Source organism: Fukomys damarensis, unplaced genomic scaffold (assembly GCF_012274545.1).
Source record: "Fukomys damarensis isolate Sample0158 unplaced genomic scaffold, DMR_v1.0_HiC HiC_scaffold_23, whole genome shotgun sequence".
NCBI classification, from domain to species: Eukaryota; Metazoa; Chordata; class Mammalia; order Rodentia; family Bathyergidae; genus Fukomys; species Fukomys damarensis.
The window spans coordinates 29,474,403-29,491,619 of NW_022900935.1; the positions used below are offsets into that span (position 1 = coordinate 29,474,403).

General features: G+C 33.0%; 1 protein-coding gene across 1 annotated transcript in view; it reads right to left on the reverse strand.

Annotated features, from left to right (window-relative positions):
- Positions 1-17,217, reverse strand: part of Faf1 (Fas associated factor 1) — a 401,181-nt gene that overhangs the window by 232,812 nt on the left and 151,152 nt on the right. Inside the window, exon 6 of the mRNA XM_010610286.1 lies at positions 10,676-10,767. Within this exon, the coding sequence (XP_010608588.1) occupies positions 10,676-10,767 (92 nt within the window). The remainder of the gene's footprint in view (positions 1-10,675; positions 10,768-17,217) is intronic.

Sequence of the window (17,217 nt, forward strand, 5' to 3'; positions counted from 1 at the left end):
AGAATGGCTTCCCTCATGCCATGCAGCAGCAGCCCCACTTCTTAGGGTACCAATATCAGTAAGGGAGGGTTATCTTGAACCAAGAATAATAAAACTAACTGAAAGATTTCCTCTCCCCCAATTCCCCACATCCAGAATTCCTTTTGAATGTCTTTAGTGTGAAGATTTGGCCAGGGTGTTACCTGTTAAAACATTACAGTTCTAGGGCAGGCACTCTCTACTATAAAGTATAAATAACAAAATTAAACAACTAGATAAATTCATACTTGGACTTTAAGTCTTCCCCAAAACTCTTATGTTAAAGCCTTAGCTCCCATAATGATATTATTTGGAAATGGATCCCTTGTGAAATTATTAAGTTTTAGATAAGGTTGTGAGGCTGTGATCTTGTGATGGCATTAGTGTTCTTAGAAGACTGAGAGAGACCACAGCCTTTTCTCTTTCTAATGTGTGAAAACACTGAAGAAGGAAGCCAAACCAGGATGAGGGCCCTCACCAGGAAATCAATCTTCTGGCACTTTGATCTTAGAGTTCATCCAACCTCTGGAACTATATAAGACAGGTCTGTTGCTTAAACCAGCCTGTCTGTTGTATTTTGTTATAGCAGCCTAACATGACTAACGTAAGAGCTTTTAGGGCTTCTGTATTTATATAACTAAAGTAAAAAGGTATCATCTATTTAGAATAGGCTTCTAAACTGGATGCTTGCTAAGACACCTGTACACCTACATCCAATGTTTTCCAAATTGAAATCTCATGTACTAAAATGCAGGCAGAAAACAGTATGTTTGTGTCAAAACTCATATAGCCTGGCACCACTTAAAAATTGTGTATTTGTTGTGCGTAAATTACATTCCCACTTTAAAAACTTAGCTATAAAAAGTATGCTTAAATAACCTAATAGCTATTCTTTTCCAGTTCAATGGGTTCAATATTAACTTCAAACATACAACAGACTTTCTATCAGTGTAAATGGGAACTGTTGGTTTCCATTGCTACTTATTAACACTGTCCAGTAACACTTATGAGTTGTGAACAGTAAAATTTTATTTCTTAAATCAATGTTGCATGTGTAGTTAAGATGAGTAAAGTCACCAATACAGAGACAAAAAGTCTTGTTTCATTCCTGAAGCAGTATATGCTATTTCTTTTCTTGCACTGGTTATTTTAAACAAAACTATCAATATAAAATGATTAACTGGTTCATTTACCTTAGATTTTATTTTTAAAATAGGGACTGATGCTGAAGCAAAAATAGCAATTCTTTTCAAACTGATTTTATTATAAGAATGTAACTAATTTTAGAATACACTATTTATTGTGTTTTTCATTAATACTTTGTAATTTATTTCTAAAAGGCACTAAATTATTTTGCTCTTGTCTCTTGAATATTTTGTGATCTACAAGGATCTTTTTATCCTTTTAGATACATTAGATTTTAGATTAAAAAGCATGACACATGGCAATTTAAATTTCTATTCTAAACTTGCAGTCATATGAGCTCTTGTCAACAAAATACCAAATTTACTATAATTATGGATTATTTACACTAAAACAAAATAAGAAATCAATATGTAAATGTAATGTTTGTTGTAGCTAATGCAGCCAGCAATGACAGATTAGGTTCAAATAGCAATCAGTTTGAAAATCTGGCACATATGTAAATGAGCCAGGGCCTTGATGTTTACATATGATTGTATTTCATTCAGGATTTTTAAATTGTCTCAGGAATAGCATAAAAATAAAATGTTAATCTTTGCACTATAAATATGACTTGACTTATTATCATAACTGAAACTAGGTTTTGCTCCTGTCCAGTTAAACTAACATATGATACTAATAACTCTGATCTGCAGATTACATCATTCTTAATTAACACTCTGCTACAGTTGTTAACATCCTCAAGACACCATGTTATCATCACCACAAGTTCTGTAACAATCTTAAAACCATGTTTAACAAAGGTTGGCCTCTTACTCTGCAGCTACTTTTAATTGCTTTCTTTGCTGGCAATTAAGTATGTCTAGATAAACAAACATTTTGTTTCAAGCAATTCATAATAAAATTTTTCACGATAATTTCAAAGTTCAGGTTGCCTTATGTCTATGATTACTGTTTAATCCAAACAGTGATATACTTTATTAAAAATAACCAATATATAAGATTGATAAAAACATAATTAGTGGTGACAGTGATACATTGTGATCCATCAAGTAGTACACAGCAAAACTGTCAAAGTATAATTCCATGCATCTAGAAAAAATAAGAAAAAATTTATATTTACAGATATATTGATTTTTATTTCATGAATTACTGACCAAGTTTCTGACTATCCATTAAATCAATCAGTTCCCCAGTCATAAAGAATGCCTGCAGTTCTTTTTCAAAGTGTGAGGCTAACAAGCTAATCCCAGTAGTCAGTGACCTATCAATAGGCAGTAAACTGTATAAATGGGTTTGGTACATCACTCTAATTAGATGTGTTGTGATCTCCATTGATGCTTTAATTGGAGACACATTTCTTTTTCCATCCAGAATGTATAACTTTGGGGAAATGTCCTCTTCTTAAAATGAGACATTTTTAAGGAGCTCCTTATTAAGAAACATTTACCAAACAGTACTTTCAAATTTCACTTTCACAAAGTCTAATAATAAAACCAGAATTAAAGTTAAATAATAATCATGATAATGTAGTTGAAATAATGATTATAACAATGTATTGCTGAGAAATGACACACTATTTTAAGAATCAAACATGCATTGTTCACATTATAACACTGTTGACTTACAAATAGTTTTTCAAATAAATATCCTTGTAAAAACAATAAATTAGGGCTGGGGATTTAGCTCAGTGGTTTGGTGGCCTGCCTTGCAAGCACAAAGACCCAAGTTCAATCCCCGGTACCAAAAAAAAAACCAAAAAAAACAAAAACAAACAAACAATAAATTGTTTTAAATCTTTTAGAAGAAAAATTACAATGAATCCATTCAAGATAGTTACTTGCATATATAGTTTTCAGAAAACTGTTATTTTATAGGCCACTTTAACAGACTCTGCCACACTGTTAGAACCTTATAGATAGATGTTAAACACTAAAAAGCAACCATGAATAAAACACATTCAGAAAACTCACTGCCAATTAAACTGTAGTAAACTATTTGGCAATATTAAAGAATTTAAAACATATTTTTTTTTCCAGTTTGAAAACAAAAATATTTATCCAGAGTTGGGGACGTAGCTTGGTGGTAGAGCTTTGTCTAGCAAGCACCGTCCCCTGGATTCATCCCAGAACTGCAAGCAAACAAACAAACTTTATTTAGGAATACCCTATTGGCAATCATTCACCCATCCTTGAGTGCTGCATCACTTGTGATATTCATTTAAAGAATTTATAAGGTATAAATGGGAACCATAGGTTTGTTGCCATTCCTACAAATACATGGTGAATGTTTAAATTTTTAAAAAATGATTACAGTAAAAGACACATTACCCTTAATTCTCTCCTCAAACACTCCCATCCTTCACTTTGAGAATACACTTATCCTATCATTCTTACCACTTTCTGAAGCAGGTCTGCAGTGTTTGATCAAAAATATGGTGAATACTGCTGCTAAAGCCATCCAGTGGAAAATTGGGCTTATAAAAACAATATAGTATCGTGTTATTTGTCTTATTCACTGAGTCTAGTACCTTGTGACTTCCTGCTCTTTCTTAGAGTCAAAATGTCCATGAAAGGTAAATGTTTTGATGTAGCTGCAACCATACAACTAAAGGCATGGATGAAAGAGGACTTCTAGAACCACTTCAGAAAGTGGCAAGATTTATGGAATAAGTGTGTTTGACAAGAAAGGTAGTGTTCTGAGAGGGAATTCATGGCAATGTATCTTTTATTATATTATATTCTTTTAAATTAAGCATTTATTATATTTTTAGATCATACCTCATATTGAACTTTTTCTATGTGCCAACAGGCACTGTTCTTAATTTATTTCACACATGAACTAAATAAAAATGAGATTTGATGTTGAGAAACATTGATTCTGACCCTCTGAAGAACCCTTGAGTTAAAGTTGAAACATCACTTCCAAGATGCTCAAAAGTACTAGAATGAGTGATTTAGAGTTAAGAGCCCCATGCAATCCAAATTCTGACTCATCTATTAACCAGCTGTGTGACTTTGCAAAGAAAAATTACTGAGTACCTTTAATGTGTTAGGCCCAGTGCTCCTGTATGCTTTCTTATTTAACCACACTTGCCCTTCCCCAAACTCCTAGGTGGCAGAAATAATAATCTAGGTCATCCTAAGTGAAGATGCTAAGGCCTCAATACACTTTAATCTCTTCTTTCTAAATCTCAGTTCAGCCAGTCATAAAATGAGATTGGATTATATAGATGACTGCTTTAGCTCCATTCAAAGACAATATTGTCAAGCATTATTCTCAATCTGAGTCACAAATCAGATATCTGACTTCTCTTGTATTAACAGAATATACCAAAAAATGAAATAGTCAAGTACAGACAAAAGGGTAAAAATATTACAAGAATTAATATGTTTGCAGATAATGTGACATACTGGAAAAACAGAAGCAGGATGAGAGCCATTTGAAAGTAGCCCCAGAATGTCCTTCTATTAAGTGAACCCCACAACAATTCTTAGTTGCTTTTTTAAAATTTCTTTTTTAAAAATAATGATGGCAGAAAATGGCTAGAATAGCACAAGACAGAATGAGAGAGGTAGAAAAAAGTACATTATGTTTGTATGACTATCAATAAATACATCTACCACTCAAAGGATGGTACTTCTTTGCCAGAACAACAGCTAACAGCAATTAATACCACTGCTGCTGGATTATTTCAAGAAGCAGAGATAGAGAAGGGCTATCACAGTTTTTCTCTTACTCTACAAAGCTTAATAGGCAGAATGGCGCATATACAAATGTAGAGTTGGAAGAGACTGTAAGGATATGAGAAATTTTTGGCAGGGAGGTGCTTTTCTTTCAGTCTTCCCTCTTTCACAGGGAGAATAAAATTTCTGCTCATGCTGACTCTCCTCCGGAGGGGAGAGGTTTAATAGAACATCTGTAGCATTTTTCACTCATTGTAGATTTTCCCCAAAAAATAAAAGGCACCAAGAAGAATTATTCACAAGGTCACAAGTTCTAGGTTAGGTTTCACAGAAGTCGGGATAAAACTGGCAGCTTCTTCCACTTCTAGAGTCTTTTATAGGTAAATGGATGTATACGTCAGAAAAATAAACAGCACACACATGTGTAAATGCCGAATAGTTTCTCTGGTGTGAAAAACTGAAAGTGTAAATAAGGTTCAAATCGTATAATTGATAATGTGAAATAGAAAAGGGCTAAAGGAATAGGGAAACTGGGAAGGGTAGGGGAAAGGAAAGAAAGGAAAATAAAAGATCTGAGGAAGGAAAAAATGGAAACAAAGTCTTGTAAATAGGGAAGGGTGGAGGGGATGAAGGGAGGAGAGGGGAATGGGGACAAAATAAGAACTAAGATACAACATGTAAAGGTTCAAGATCCCAATGATGAATGTGACTGTACTGTATACCTAAAAAGTACCAATAAACTTAATGAAAAAAATCGTTTTATTTATGGAGATTTCTGCTATATTTGATTTATTTTGTCAGTAAACTATTATGCTCTTTGTTTTACTGTACTTCTTTTTATTTTATTCCTGCCTATTGATGTATTAACTAAATTTCTCATTCTCCTTTTTTCTTCTAGAATTATGAAGGTTATTTTTCTTTAGTGTTTATCCCTTTCAGTTATAGTATTTATGCATAGGTTTTTTTTTAATATGTACTAAAGTTAATCAATATCTTCAGCATTCTTCAAATAAAAACCTAAAACAAGTAGACTAAAGCATTCCCATACCCTATTTTGCCCCCAACCCATTTTATGTGTTCAAATTTTTCCTATTTGTTGTCTCTTTCTCCTTTTACTTTCTAATTGTCCAATCTCTTAACCTTATTGGTTCCCTTCTAGTCAAGTTTTCTGAAAATACTATTACTTCTGTATTTCTTATTTACCCCTTAAAATCTACTATACTGTAGTTATCATTTTCACCATTCTACCAAAAATGGCCTTAACAAAGTCATCAATTACTTACATGCCCTACTCAATGAACTTTTTGGTAATTATCATCCTAATTAGAATGTATCTCAGTATTTTTCACTGTTATTTATTTGAAACAAAAATTATAGACAAAAGCACAGTTTCTCAGGAAGATATCATAGTTTTAAATGTTTGACTCTGAATTACATACAAGACACACAAATGAAAAATTTCACAACACGACTGTAAATTATCTATACATATCACAAAAATAGAAAGGCGGAGAGTACATGTCAGGAAGAAGATACAATAAGAGGGACTGCTGAGAACAGTAGTCTTGAGAACATCAACATATAGAGCAAGTGTAGAAAAGAAAAGTTTAAAAAATACTAGATAAAGCACCCTGAGTTTTAGAGGAACGTGAGGAATGAGTGGTACTCAAAGAAGTTTTCTGTAAAGCACTGAATTTTCAAATTCATTATTAAATCCTTAATGAATAGATTATGAGCTTCCTGAGGACAGTTTGTCTTTTTCTAGCAGGTACTCAAAAAAATCACCGATAAACTGAATCTTCCCTATAATTATATGAAACAATTATAAGTAACAGTTTCTCCCCTTTCTAATTTTACTAGTAATTATAGTTTAATTTATAGCTGTGCCACAGCAGCTTTACCCTTTCAATTAATTAATGAAATCTGGTTTATTTTTTAAAGAGGTTTAAAATGCTTTTCAAGTATTATAAAGATTATGATTAAAGAGCTCTTAAATTCTTAAGAAGCTTTAAAATCTGTTTTCTGAAGAGCATAATTTACTTTACAATCATTCTGAGCTCCTTTATAGGTATTCATACAGTTATTTTGATGCTCTTCTACTTTTTTTTTTCCCCCAGAAAGAAACTGTAAATAATGAAGACACAATTACTAGGCACCCCCTAGTGGCAGTAAAATTAAATTTTTGTTTTGTTTTAGTTTGGATTGCTTTTTTTTTGAAACAGGGTCTCACTATGTAGTTTAGACTGGCCTTGTACTCACAGGCTAGCCTCAAACTCGTGGCAATTCTCCTACCTCAACCTCCCAAATGCTAGGATTGCAGGCATGCACCACCATGCCCATCAAGTTTTTTTTAAAGGACACAGTTGGAGGTATAGTTTTCTGTATCTGTAATTCTCAGCAAGAACTTGAGAAGACGGTTGGTCAATAAATAAGAGTATGTTACTTTATATGTTTCATTAAACCATTTATAATGTACTGTAAATAAATGAATTTAAACAATGGAATTTCATAAGTATTCTTGAGAATTAAAATAAGTGAAATAATGTAAGCCAATGCCCAACAAAGAATGTATACAGTGATAAATCATGAGATTTTAAAAAATAAAATCTTATTTTAGAGGACACCCTCCAAAAAACAATTTGCCTTGGGACACAGCTTTGTATATTCTGGCAGTTGTCTGAAAGCTATAGTAGATGAAGCACAATCTTCTGAGTCAGAAGCATTTACTATTGACCTTAATCAATCTACATAAATTTACTAAGCATTTCAATTTTCCCAACTATTCACTTTCCTTATCTATAAAGAAGGCATTAAAATAGGTCTGTATCCTTGCAGACAGAGATGTTATAAGAATCAAGTCAATTTTAGATTAAAGGAATTACTATATTACCATAAATAAATCATTTTAATTGTGCTTTCACATATAATGTACTATAACTTACTGGGTTGTATAACTACTCAAAATGGAATTGATGCTTCTTATTTTATAAATTAAAAATTCTAAGGCCCTAGCAAAGCTCTGACTAGAATCAGGATTTTTTTCATTATAGTTTGATGCATTTTGTTGGGAGAGATGAATTACAATCATATTACTTTCCTAATTTCATCATAATAAATTTTGTTTAGGGATACTAGTACAATGCTAATGTTATTCAGATCCTTCAGAGAAGATCGATACTTTATAAAAAACAAACAAACTAATGTCTGCCACTGCACTGAAGTTGGAATGGTGCGATCAAGCAGATGTGTTCAGCACTGTAATTAACAGGCAGTTTATTGTCCAATTCCTTTTACCTTCCAACATTTACTGAACTCATTTCAGAGAAAAACATTTTAAAAATCAATAAAACTAATTAAATATCAAATCAATCACCTAAATAAAATATACTAGTTTTTTTATGTTAAAATGTCAGTTCTGAGATGGCGATAATATGTATATAAACTTTCCTGTTTTTCTCTAACGATTTTAGATTTGTTCTATTCATATGCCAATTGCCAAGAACCAGAATCACATTTTATTTTATCCTTTGGAGATTATAAACTAGGTAACAAATTACAAATAAAATCTCTAATTCATCAATTTTAACAAAATTCTGTAAAAACAAACCGATTTGATTAATTATGAAGTCTAATACAGAGCAAGATTACTTGTGAATTATTTTTATAATGTGATATGCTACATAACTCTCTCTAGGAAACTCTTTTGGTGCTCCACTATTTTAGTTTAAGATGTCAATAGTTATTTTTATTTCATGAAACATCAAATAAAATGAATAACACAACTTAAAAATAATTATCACCATTAGCTTTTAAGTTTCTACAAGGCCTTTTAAAAAAATTGTCCCCCTAAGGGCTGGGGACATAGTTTAGTTGTAGAGTGCTGGCCTAAATGCACAAGGCCCTGAGTTCAATCCCAGCACCAATCAATCAAATGAACTGATTCCATGAAATAATTATTGAAGATGTGTGTTATAAAAAGTATTTTATTTTTACAGAAAGATACAGTAGATAAACGACAAAAACTAAAACCTGACATTTTAGTTAAATTTTTATAAAATGTGTATGAATATGACTTGTACAATACCAGGGATCTCCACAGGCCCCTCCTCACATTGCCTCTTCTGTTTGACTTTTAATTTTTCTCTTACTGCTCAAACACAAGAAACAGTATTATTATAATTTGGTAAAACTCCACAAAATCAACAAGAACTTTTCTTCAAGTATCTTTCTTTAAGTTCTCATTCTCCATTAACAGAGCCATTTTGGCAGCTCTATGGGCCTCTACTTGTCTAGGGACTGGGTGACTGGCAAACAGAGATCAGCCACATGGCAATGAAGAACATTTCCATTAGCCCAGGAAGACATTTTGATAAGTCCACTTAATCATGCTACTGGAAATTACTAGATCACAGCGATTTCTCCTGTCTGCTTTTAATTAAATGGATTACACATTATACGAGAGCAATTATACTTTTTTAACTAAATTACAAAATAATATTCTACCTAACTAGATACAGAACCATACCCATAACTCTAATGCAATCTCATCTGAGATTTATATCAACATTACTATAAACACAAGGACCACCCATTTGTAGTTTGTAATTTTGTAATAATAGGCAATTTCCAGGTCCCATTAATATATCATCTAAATACAGAAGATAAAGAACAATACAAAAAATCTTTCAAGTCTTAACCCAAAACAAACTACTAACAGACTATCAAATGCAATTATGTTAGAGTTAATGTTCCAGTTTAGTAATTTCTACAATGGTAAAGATATATGCAAAAAAAATTATTTTTTCCTGCTACCTACCAAAAGTGAAAGTATTTTGATAGGTGTTTGGGGGAAGGGCTTAGGAACAAAGTTTAGAGAGCATAGTTTAAGAATACAAATATCTCTGTCTAAAACAAAAACCTAATTTTACTAAGAAGAGAAAAATGTGTACAAAAACTGAAAATTTAAAATCAATGTATACATAATTCTGATAATACTGTACAAAAATAAGCATAGTTATTATAGATCATTTGCTTCATTTAGCAATAATAAATTTAAAGTATAATTAAATATTAAAGTCAGCCAGGCACAGCACCTGTAAACCAAGCTACTCAGGGCTGAAGCAGGAGGAATGCAAGCTTGAGACCAGCATAGGCAATGTAGAGACCCTGTATCAAACATAAAATAAAATTTCTAAAAAGGTTGAAGATATAGCTCAGGGTTCTCTGGGTTCAATATCTAGCACCACAAAATAAAATACAATCATTTGATTATCCTATAAATACATTGACTTCTGTTGTGAATAATGAAACAATGAACACCTTTATTCCAAATAGAGAAAATCTTTTTCCCCCTTAGTACTTTAGCTTGGGCTTTGTACAGGCTGGGCAAGCCCTCTACTACCAAGCCACACCCCAAGCCAAGAGAAAAGCTTTATAAAAAACTTTATGGTAATGTTATTCCTCAGAGTTGGGGAGTTTCCCCAGAGGTATGCCTTCTTTAGCAATGAGAAGTTGAGGTTTCATTTACTCTTTATCTTACCTCTAACTCTAATCCTTCCCCTCCAATCAAGGAACCATTTTAGCATTTCTAATACAGTACTAGGCTTTTGCTACAGATTGTCTTTGGATAAGAAGATTCCACCACTGAAACAACTAATTAGACTCAATAGTTTTAAAACTGATGTTTTAAAATAATAATAGTTAGAATAATAGTTGCTGGTAAGTTAAGCTTTCCATGAGATTTTTACCTGATTTAATTTTGATGTTTATACACAGTTTAAAGCAACAAATTTTTCAATTTAGATTCCCAGGAAACACAAACACCTTACCCAACATGACTAGATGATGAAGGTGGTGGCAAATCTGGTGTAAGGACATAAAGACTGTTGTTTTTTGGCAAGTGTAGCGATTTTAGGACCGTCTGAAAAAGAAAAACAAAAAATTAATTTTTTAATAGTTCTTCAAAAATTGGCAAATTTGTAGTTTGATTTTTCATTTTCTTGGTAATTTCCTAACTGGGGCAGTGCAGAATTGTTGAATCCAAATAACCTTGCTTCATATATATACATACATACATACATACATACATACATACATACATATATATATATATATATACACATACATAAATAAAATTAGTACGTCTGAATGCTAATATATTAATTATTTAGCTCAAGAAGAGATACAAGTAGACAACACAACTGGGAATAATTAATTTCTTATATATATATATACACATACATAAATAAAATTAGTACGTCTGAATGCTAATGTATTAATTATTTAGCTCAAGAAGAGATACAAGTAGACAACACAACTGGGAATAATTAATTTCTTTACTGAAGAAGTATATTCTTGTAACAGGTGCTTCATTCCAGATTATGGTAAAATTTAGCAATGCAAATTTTTAGATATGAGTAGAGATGGAAAAGATCACAGAAAGCATCGCTAGCCAATTACTTCACAGATGAGGAGCTACAGCCTAAGTGGTTATATAACTTGGATAAGGTTTCCAAGAAACTTTACTTTTACTCTAAATATCTTTCTTGTTAAAGTTCTGTTCATTGTGAGTAAACTACTCTTGGGTTACATCTGACTTTTTATCTTGATAACTATACACAAATTTATTAAACTTTGTTGCCACAAAACTCAAACATTTTAAACTCCCAATCTCATAGTAAATATTTTCCAAAGTATTTTTTCAGACAGCAATACATATTAGAAAATACATTTTACATCTTTACATTATAATTTAGGAAATACATTTATTCAATATTTTTATTTTATTTTTTTATTTTTTGTAGTACTGGAGACTGAACCTAGGGCATCAAACTGAGCTACATCCACAGCCTTTTATTTTTTCACAATGGAGGTTCAGGGTCTCCTAAACCATCCAGACTAGGATTAAATATGGAATCCTCCCACCTCAGCCTCATATAGTACTGGGATTATAATCACATTCTACCACACCCACCTTCTACAGGTATTTATTTTTTGGTTTTTTGAGATAGGATCTCCCTGTGTAGTTCAGGGTAGTCTCAAACTTGCAGTATCCTTCTGCTTTAGTTTCCCCAGTGCTGTCCACCAGCTTGAAGCTTACATTTTACGAAGAATAAACAAAGTAAGCAACCTACTATGTGGTTGAATATTAGGGTTTTTTTCCCTTCCTTTTATTTAAGAGGAAGCAGGGATAGAGGACAAAGATTGAGGTAGGGGAGTTTTGCAACTTTAAATTGAGTGATCAAGGCAGGTCTCACTTAAAGAGTGTGACATTTGAACAAGGACTTGAATGGTAGGAAGGAAACAAAGCATGATAATATAGAGACAAAGATTATTTCAGGCAAAAGAAAATTGTCAGTACAAAATGTTTAGGAACAAGAAGGAATCCCATGTAAATAGACCCAATTAAGTACTGGTAGGATATGAGTCACAAAGGTAGCAGTCATGGTGTTGACAGAAAATGTAAGGAAGCATTAATGGTTTTGACAGTAACTCTGGATAAGACAAAAGCTATTGGAGTAACATATCAGATTTATGCTTAGAAAGGATCAGAATGGCAGCTCTGTTGAGAATGGATGGGAAAGGGGTTGACAGAGGAAGGCAGGACACAGAAGGTCAATGAAATACAAATAAAGCTAATGGTGGCTTAGGCCAGGGTGACAGTTAACAGAAGAGGTATATAGTAATTGGATTCTGGATGACTTCTGAGGATAACACCAGACACATTTCCTGAAGAAAGGTGGGGGCGGGGGGGAAGAAAGAAGGAAAACTACATATGAGAGAAAGGCGTCAATAATGATCCCAAAGATTTTAGACTTAATAACAAGAAGAAGGTGCCATCAACTGATATTGGAGATGAAGACTTTCATTTTGGAAATGCCTATTAGACATTCAAGTGGAGAAGATGAGTAGAAATCCTCAAATCAGGAAGCAGATTTGGGAGATGTAAATAATAGATATAAAGTTCAGAGTGCATATAAAAGACTTGAAACTAACCAAGATTATTACTGGTTTTAGGAATGCAGTCACTGGCTATTTTAACAAGAACACTAGCAAGTTCCTGCTTTGGGCTCAAAAGAAATGAGAAGGTAGGAATAAGAGATGACATATAAAACCAACTCTTTACAAGTTTTGTTATCCAGCAGTCAAAAGAAACGGAGTCATTCCTGGAAGGGAGTTGGGAATCAAAATTTCTCCCTCTCAAATGAAAGAAACTGCATTGTGTTTAAATGATAACAATCTCCTAAAGTAATTACTGATGATACAGGATAGGGAAGAGCTAATGTGAAGTCCCTGAATAGGCAGAGGGAACGCAGAATATAATCTAAAGTAAAAGCTGCTGCCTGCCTTATAAACTCAAGGAGTTCAATCCCTGGTACCAAAAAAAAAAAAAAAAAAAAAAAAAAAAAAAAAAAAAAACAAAAAAAAAAAAAAAAAAACAAAAAAAAAAAAAAAAAAACAAAAAAAAAAAAAAAAAAAAAAAAAAAAAAAAAAAAAAAAGGAAGAAAGAAAAGAAAAGGAAGGGCCAGGGATTTAGCTCAGTTGTTCCACTGCCTGCCTTGCAAGTGTGAGGACCCAAGTTTGATCCCCAGTACCAAAAACAAAACAGAACTAAGTGGATGTTTGATTTTAGGAGCATGAATAACACAAGAAAAAGGAGTATGTGGTTAAGATGCAAGTAACAAAGAGAGACTGGGGAGTTTGTGGAAATACTTTTGTTATTACCTCTGTCAGTGAAACCAAACGGGAAAGAGCAAAGTCATCAGCTAGAGAATGAAGAAGAGGGGTTTTGAAAGTTTTGAGAAGAGATTAAGTATTTAGGAGAGTATAGATAAACCAGAAAGATAATTATGACTGCCTAGTAATAAGGGGTTCTCTGAAGATCACAGCCATAAATTTAAAGATATACCAATCAGCATGATTTTGTTTGTCTCGCAACATTCTGTTATAAGGCACGACTAGACAGAGAGTTAGGTTTAATCCAGGTAAGGAAGTTGAAGCTATCCACGATTGTGATTAAATTAACAGGCCATGAAATTTAACCTACTGAAGGCAAGGAGGATGTGATAAGGGTAATAATGATCATGAAAAGAAGACAGAAACAATAAATTGGAGGATAGGCTGGGCCCAGGAATTTTTAGTTAGAACACTAAATAATGATACGTTAAAAAAAAGTAAGGAATTTCAATTAAGAAGAGAGTTATTGTCATTAATAAATGATAAGACTATAGATCTGACCTTTGTAAGGGAGTTACTGACATAACAAGTTAAGGTACTGGAAGAATCACTTACAAAGATATTAAAATTATTAAGAGACAGATCAACTGCAAACCAGAAACTATAAGTCTTTAGGAAATGAGGGACAATAACTTCATTAAGTAGGTGATACAATCTTTTGACATTAAATTCAAAGCTGAAGGAATTTTAGAAAGAAAGGATAGAGGTCTAGAAGTAGAAATGAGGAAGAGTGGGGACATACATCTTGCCACTTGGTATTTTCCACTGCTGGGAAATAAATAAACCCTAAAAAGGGCACAGAGAAACAATGTCCTTAGGAAGACTGATTTCAGTAGGTAGAAGATAGTTGACAATAGAAGGAATTTTGCTAATGATGAATTCCTTCAATAGGGTGTATAGAAAAAAGGTGTAAAACACTGTAGAGGAAAAAGTATAAAAACAGGAATGGGATGTGCAGAGACTATAATGATTGAGAGGCAACCTGGAAATCTTGAACTACTTGCTCTGATTGGCACAAACATGGAGAAAAGGTGTAATGAAATTAGTTCTGGTTGAATCAAAACAAATAACAATGGAAGACTAAAGGTATTAGAAAGGAAGGAATGGATGTTTAGAAATCTTCTTAACCCTGCAGGTGGTGGCAAGTACTCCTAGGGAAGGGTGATATTACCAACAGAGAACATGAGGAACTTACTACTCTTGATTCCTCTATGTAAGGGTCCATCTTACCAAGTATACAGTCTTGCTTCAAGGGTACTGAGTCTTGGTTTGAACTCATATGTTACTAGCATGTTAAAAGAAATACCCTTAAAATTTACAGTATACTTTGATATTTTTTATTCTATTATATTTTTTCTTTTTGAAAAAAATGCTGGCTATAAATAGATTCAGTTAACTTCATAATTTACTAAGGAGCTGTAGTCCATGGTTTGAAAAAACACATAGTATCAGGTAATTATCCATAATTCACATTTACCAAGAGACACTTAATTCCTGAAATTTTATATCAAATACTCAATGTCCTTTTGAAGGTGATGAATTATCTCTAAAGAGATAATTTATTTGTATGCTTACAAAACACATACATATAGGGAAGCTATCTTTCCTTTATTTTACTTTGTGGACTATGGATAAGTACTTAGTATTTGATTAGGTCATTATTGTCCTTCTGTCATATTATTATCATCCAAAGATTTTAAATTAAATCTACCCCACTAAATCTCATTGGCAAGATTCAATAAAACAAACACTTGGTTTAGATCACTTATTCATATTCATCCCATGAACATTTACCTGATGCCCATTTTGCAAGACACTGAATATACACTGATGAAAGAAATAGACTTAGTCCCTCTACTAATGGTGTTATGATGCAGAATGCTGAGATGGAAGCCAAATTAGGTACAGAAGCCTGTTTAAAAAAGTTAACATGAAGCAGAGACTTAAAGGATGAAAAAGAGCTACCCAAGTGAAGACTTGGAGGTAATGTATTCCATATAGTTTAATAGCATCTATCATATTAAAGATGTAAAGAGCTTGAGCCTACTAAAAGATTTTTAAACAAGATACAGCATGGAAGATAAAGATAAAAAAGATTCACGGTGGGCCAGGGATTTGGCTCAGTGGTTCGGTGGCCTGCCTTGCAAGCGCAAGGACCCAAGTTCAATATCAAACCCCGGGACCAAAAAAAAAAAAAAAAAGAAAAGAAAAAAGATTCACGGTGAAGTTGTGGAGGTAAGAAGGGAGTAAATAATATAATGCCTTTTAAACTATAATGAGTAGTATGAATTTTATTTAAAATGTAATTAAAACCATGTTTTAACAACAGAGTGATATAATTCAACTTATGTCTTTCAAAGATTGTTCTGGCTGTTATAGAATGCACTGGAAAAATCCATGAAAGAAAGCTGAGAAAACAATAATGAAGTCCTCACATTGATCTAGGCAAGATGGATCAATGGCCTAAAATAGGCAATTGCAATAAAAACAATGAAAAGTGGCATATTGAGATATGTTTTGGAGACAGAATGTATAGGGCTTATCAAAGAGCTAGGTGTAATAAGAAATAAGGCAATGGCATCATTTTTTGAGTTAGTAATAACTATTGAATGCAACTATTTATTGGGGAAGATTGGCAGAAAATAGCAGAGAATGAAAAACCAACAGTTCCATTTAAAACATGTCAAGCTTGAGATGACAATAAGATATGCAAATACAAAAGTTAATTATTAATTTGGATAGTGAATTAAGAGAAGTATGAGCTGGAAATATAAATTTGGGAGCAATCAGAATATTAATGACATAGGAATAGAACAAATCATTTGGGAAAAAGAGTACATAGAAATAAGTACTATTTATAGCAAACACTATGTTCTGCTTAAATAACATATTCAAAACGCTAGCCCTTGCACAGTGGCATGTGCCTGTAAGAAAAGGTGGTTGGGAGGCTGAGGTAGGAAGCAGAAGTATCACAAGTTGGAGGCTAGCCTGGGCAACATAGCAAGAGTCCATCTCAAAAAACAAACAGCAAGACAAACAAGATTGCTTTTCTCCTCACAAATGACTGAAAATACCATGCAAGGCTTTTCATGCACAGGTTTCTCAATAAAAGAATGAATAAATAAAATAGCTTTGTAAATGATTTCATTTTGAAGTTTTAAGATTGTTGATTTACTCAGTTCTCTCTCTCCCTCTCTCTCTCTCTCTTTCTCTCTCCCACCCTCTTTCTCTCTCTGGTTTTGTTTTTGAGGGGTTTTGTTTGTTTGTTTGCTATATGAGATAGAGTCTTGCTATATAGTTCAGAATGCCCTTGAACTCACCATGTAGCCCAGGCTGGCCTGATCCTCTTGCCTCCACCTCCCAAGTGGAGGGATTACAGGTGCATGACACCATGTATGTCTAGTATTTTTCTCTTCTAAATGCACACATGAATTAGAACAGCCTGGGATGGAGGGATGTGGCTCAGTAACACAGCATTTGTATACCTTGCACAAAGCCCTCAATTTGATCCCCAGCATCATAAAAACAAAATAAAACATAACACCAACCACACAGCACCAAGAGTTAGCAAGCTATGGACCATGGGACAAACCTAGCCTGTTGTTTATTTTTATATGGTCTGTGAGTTAAGAAT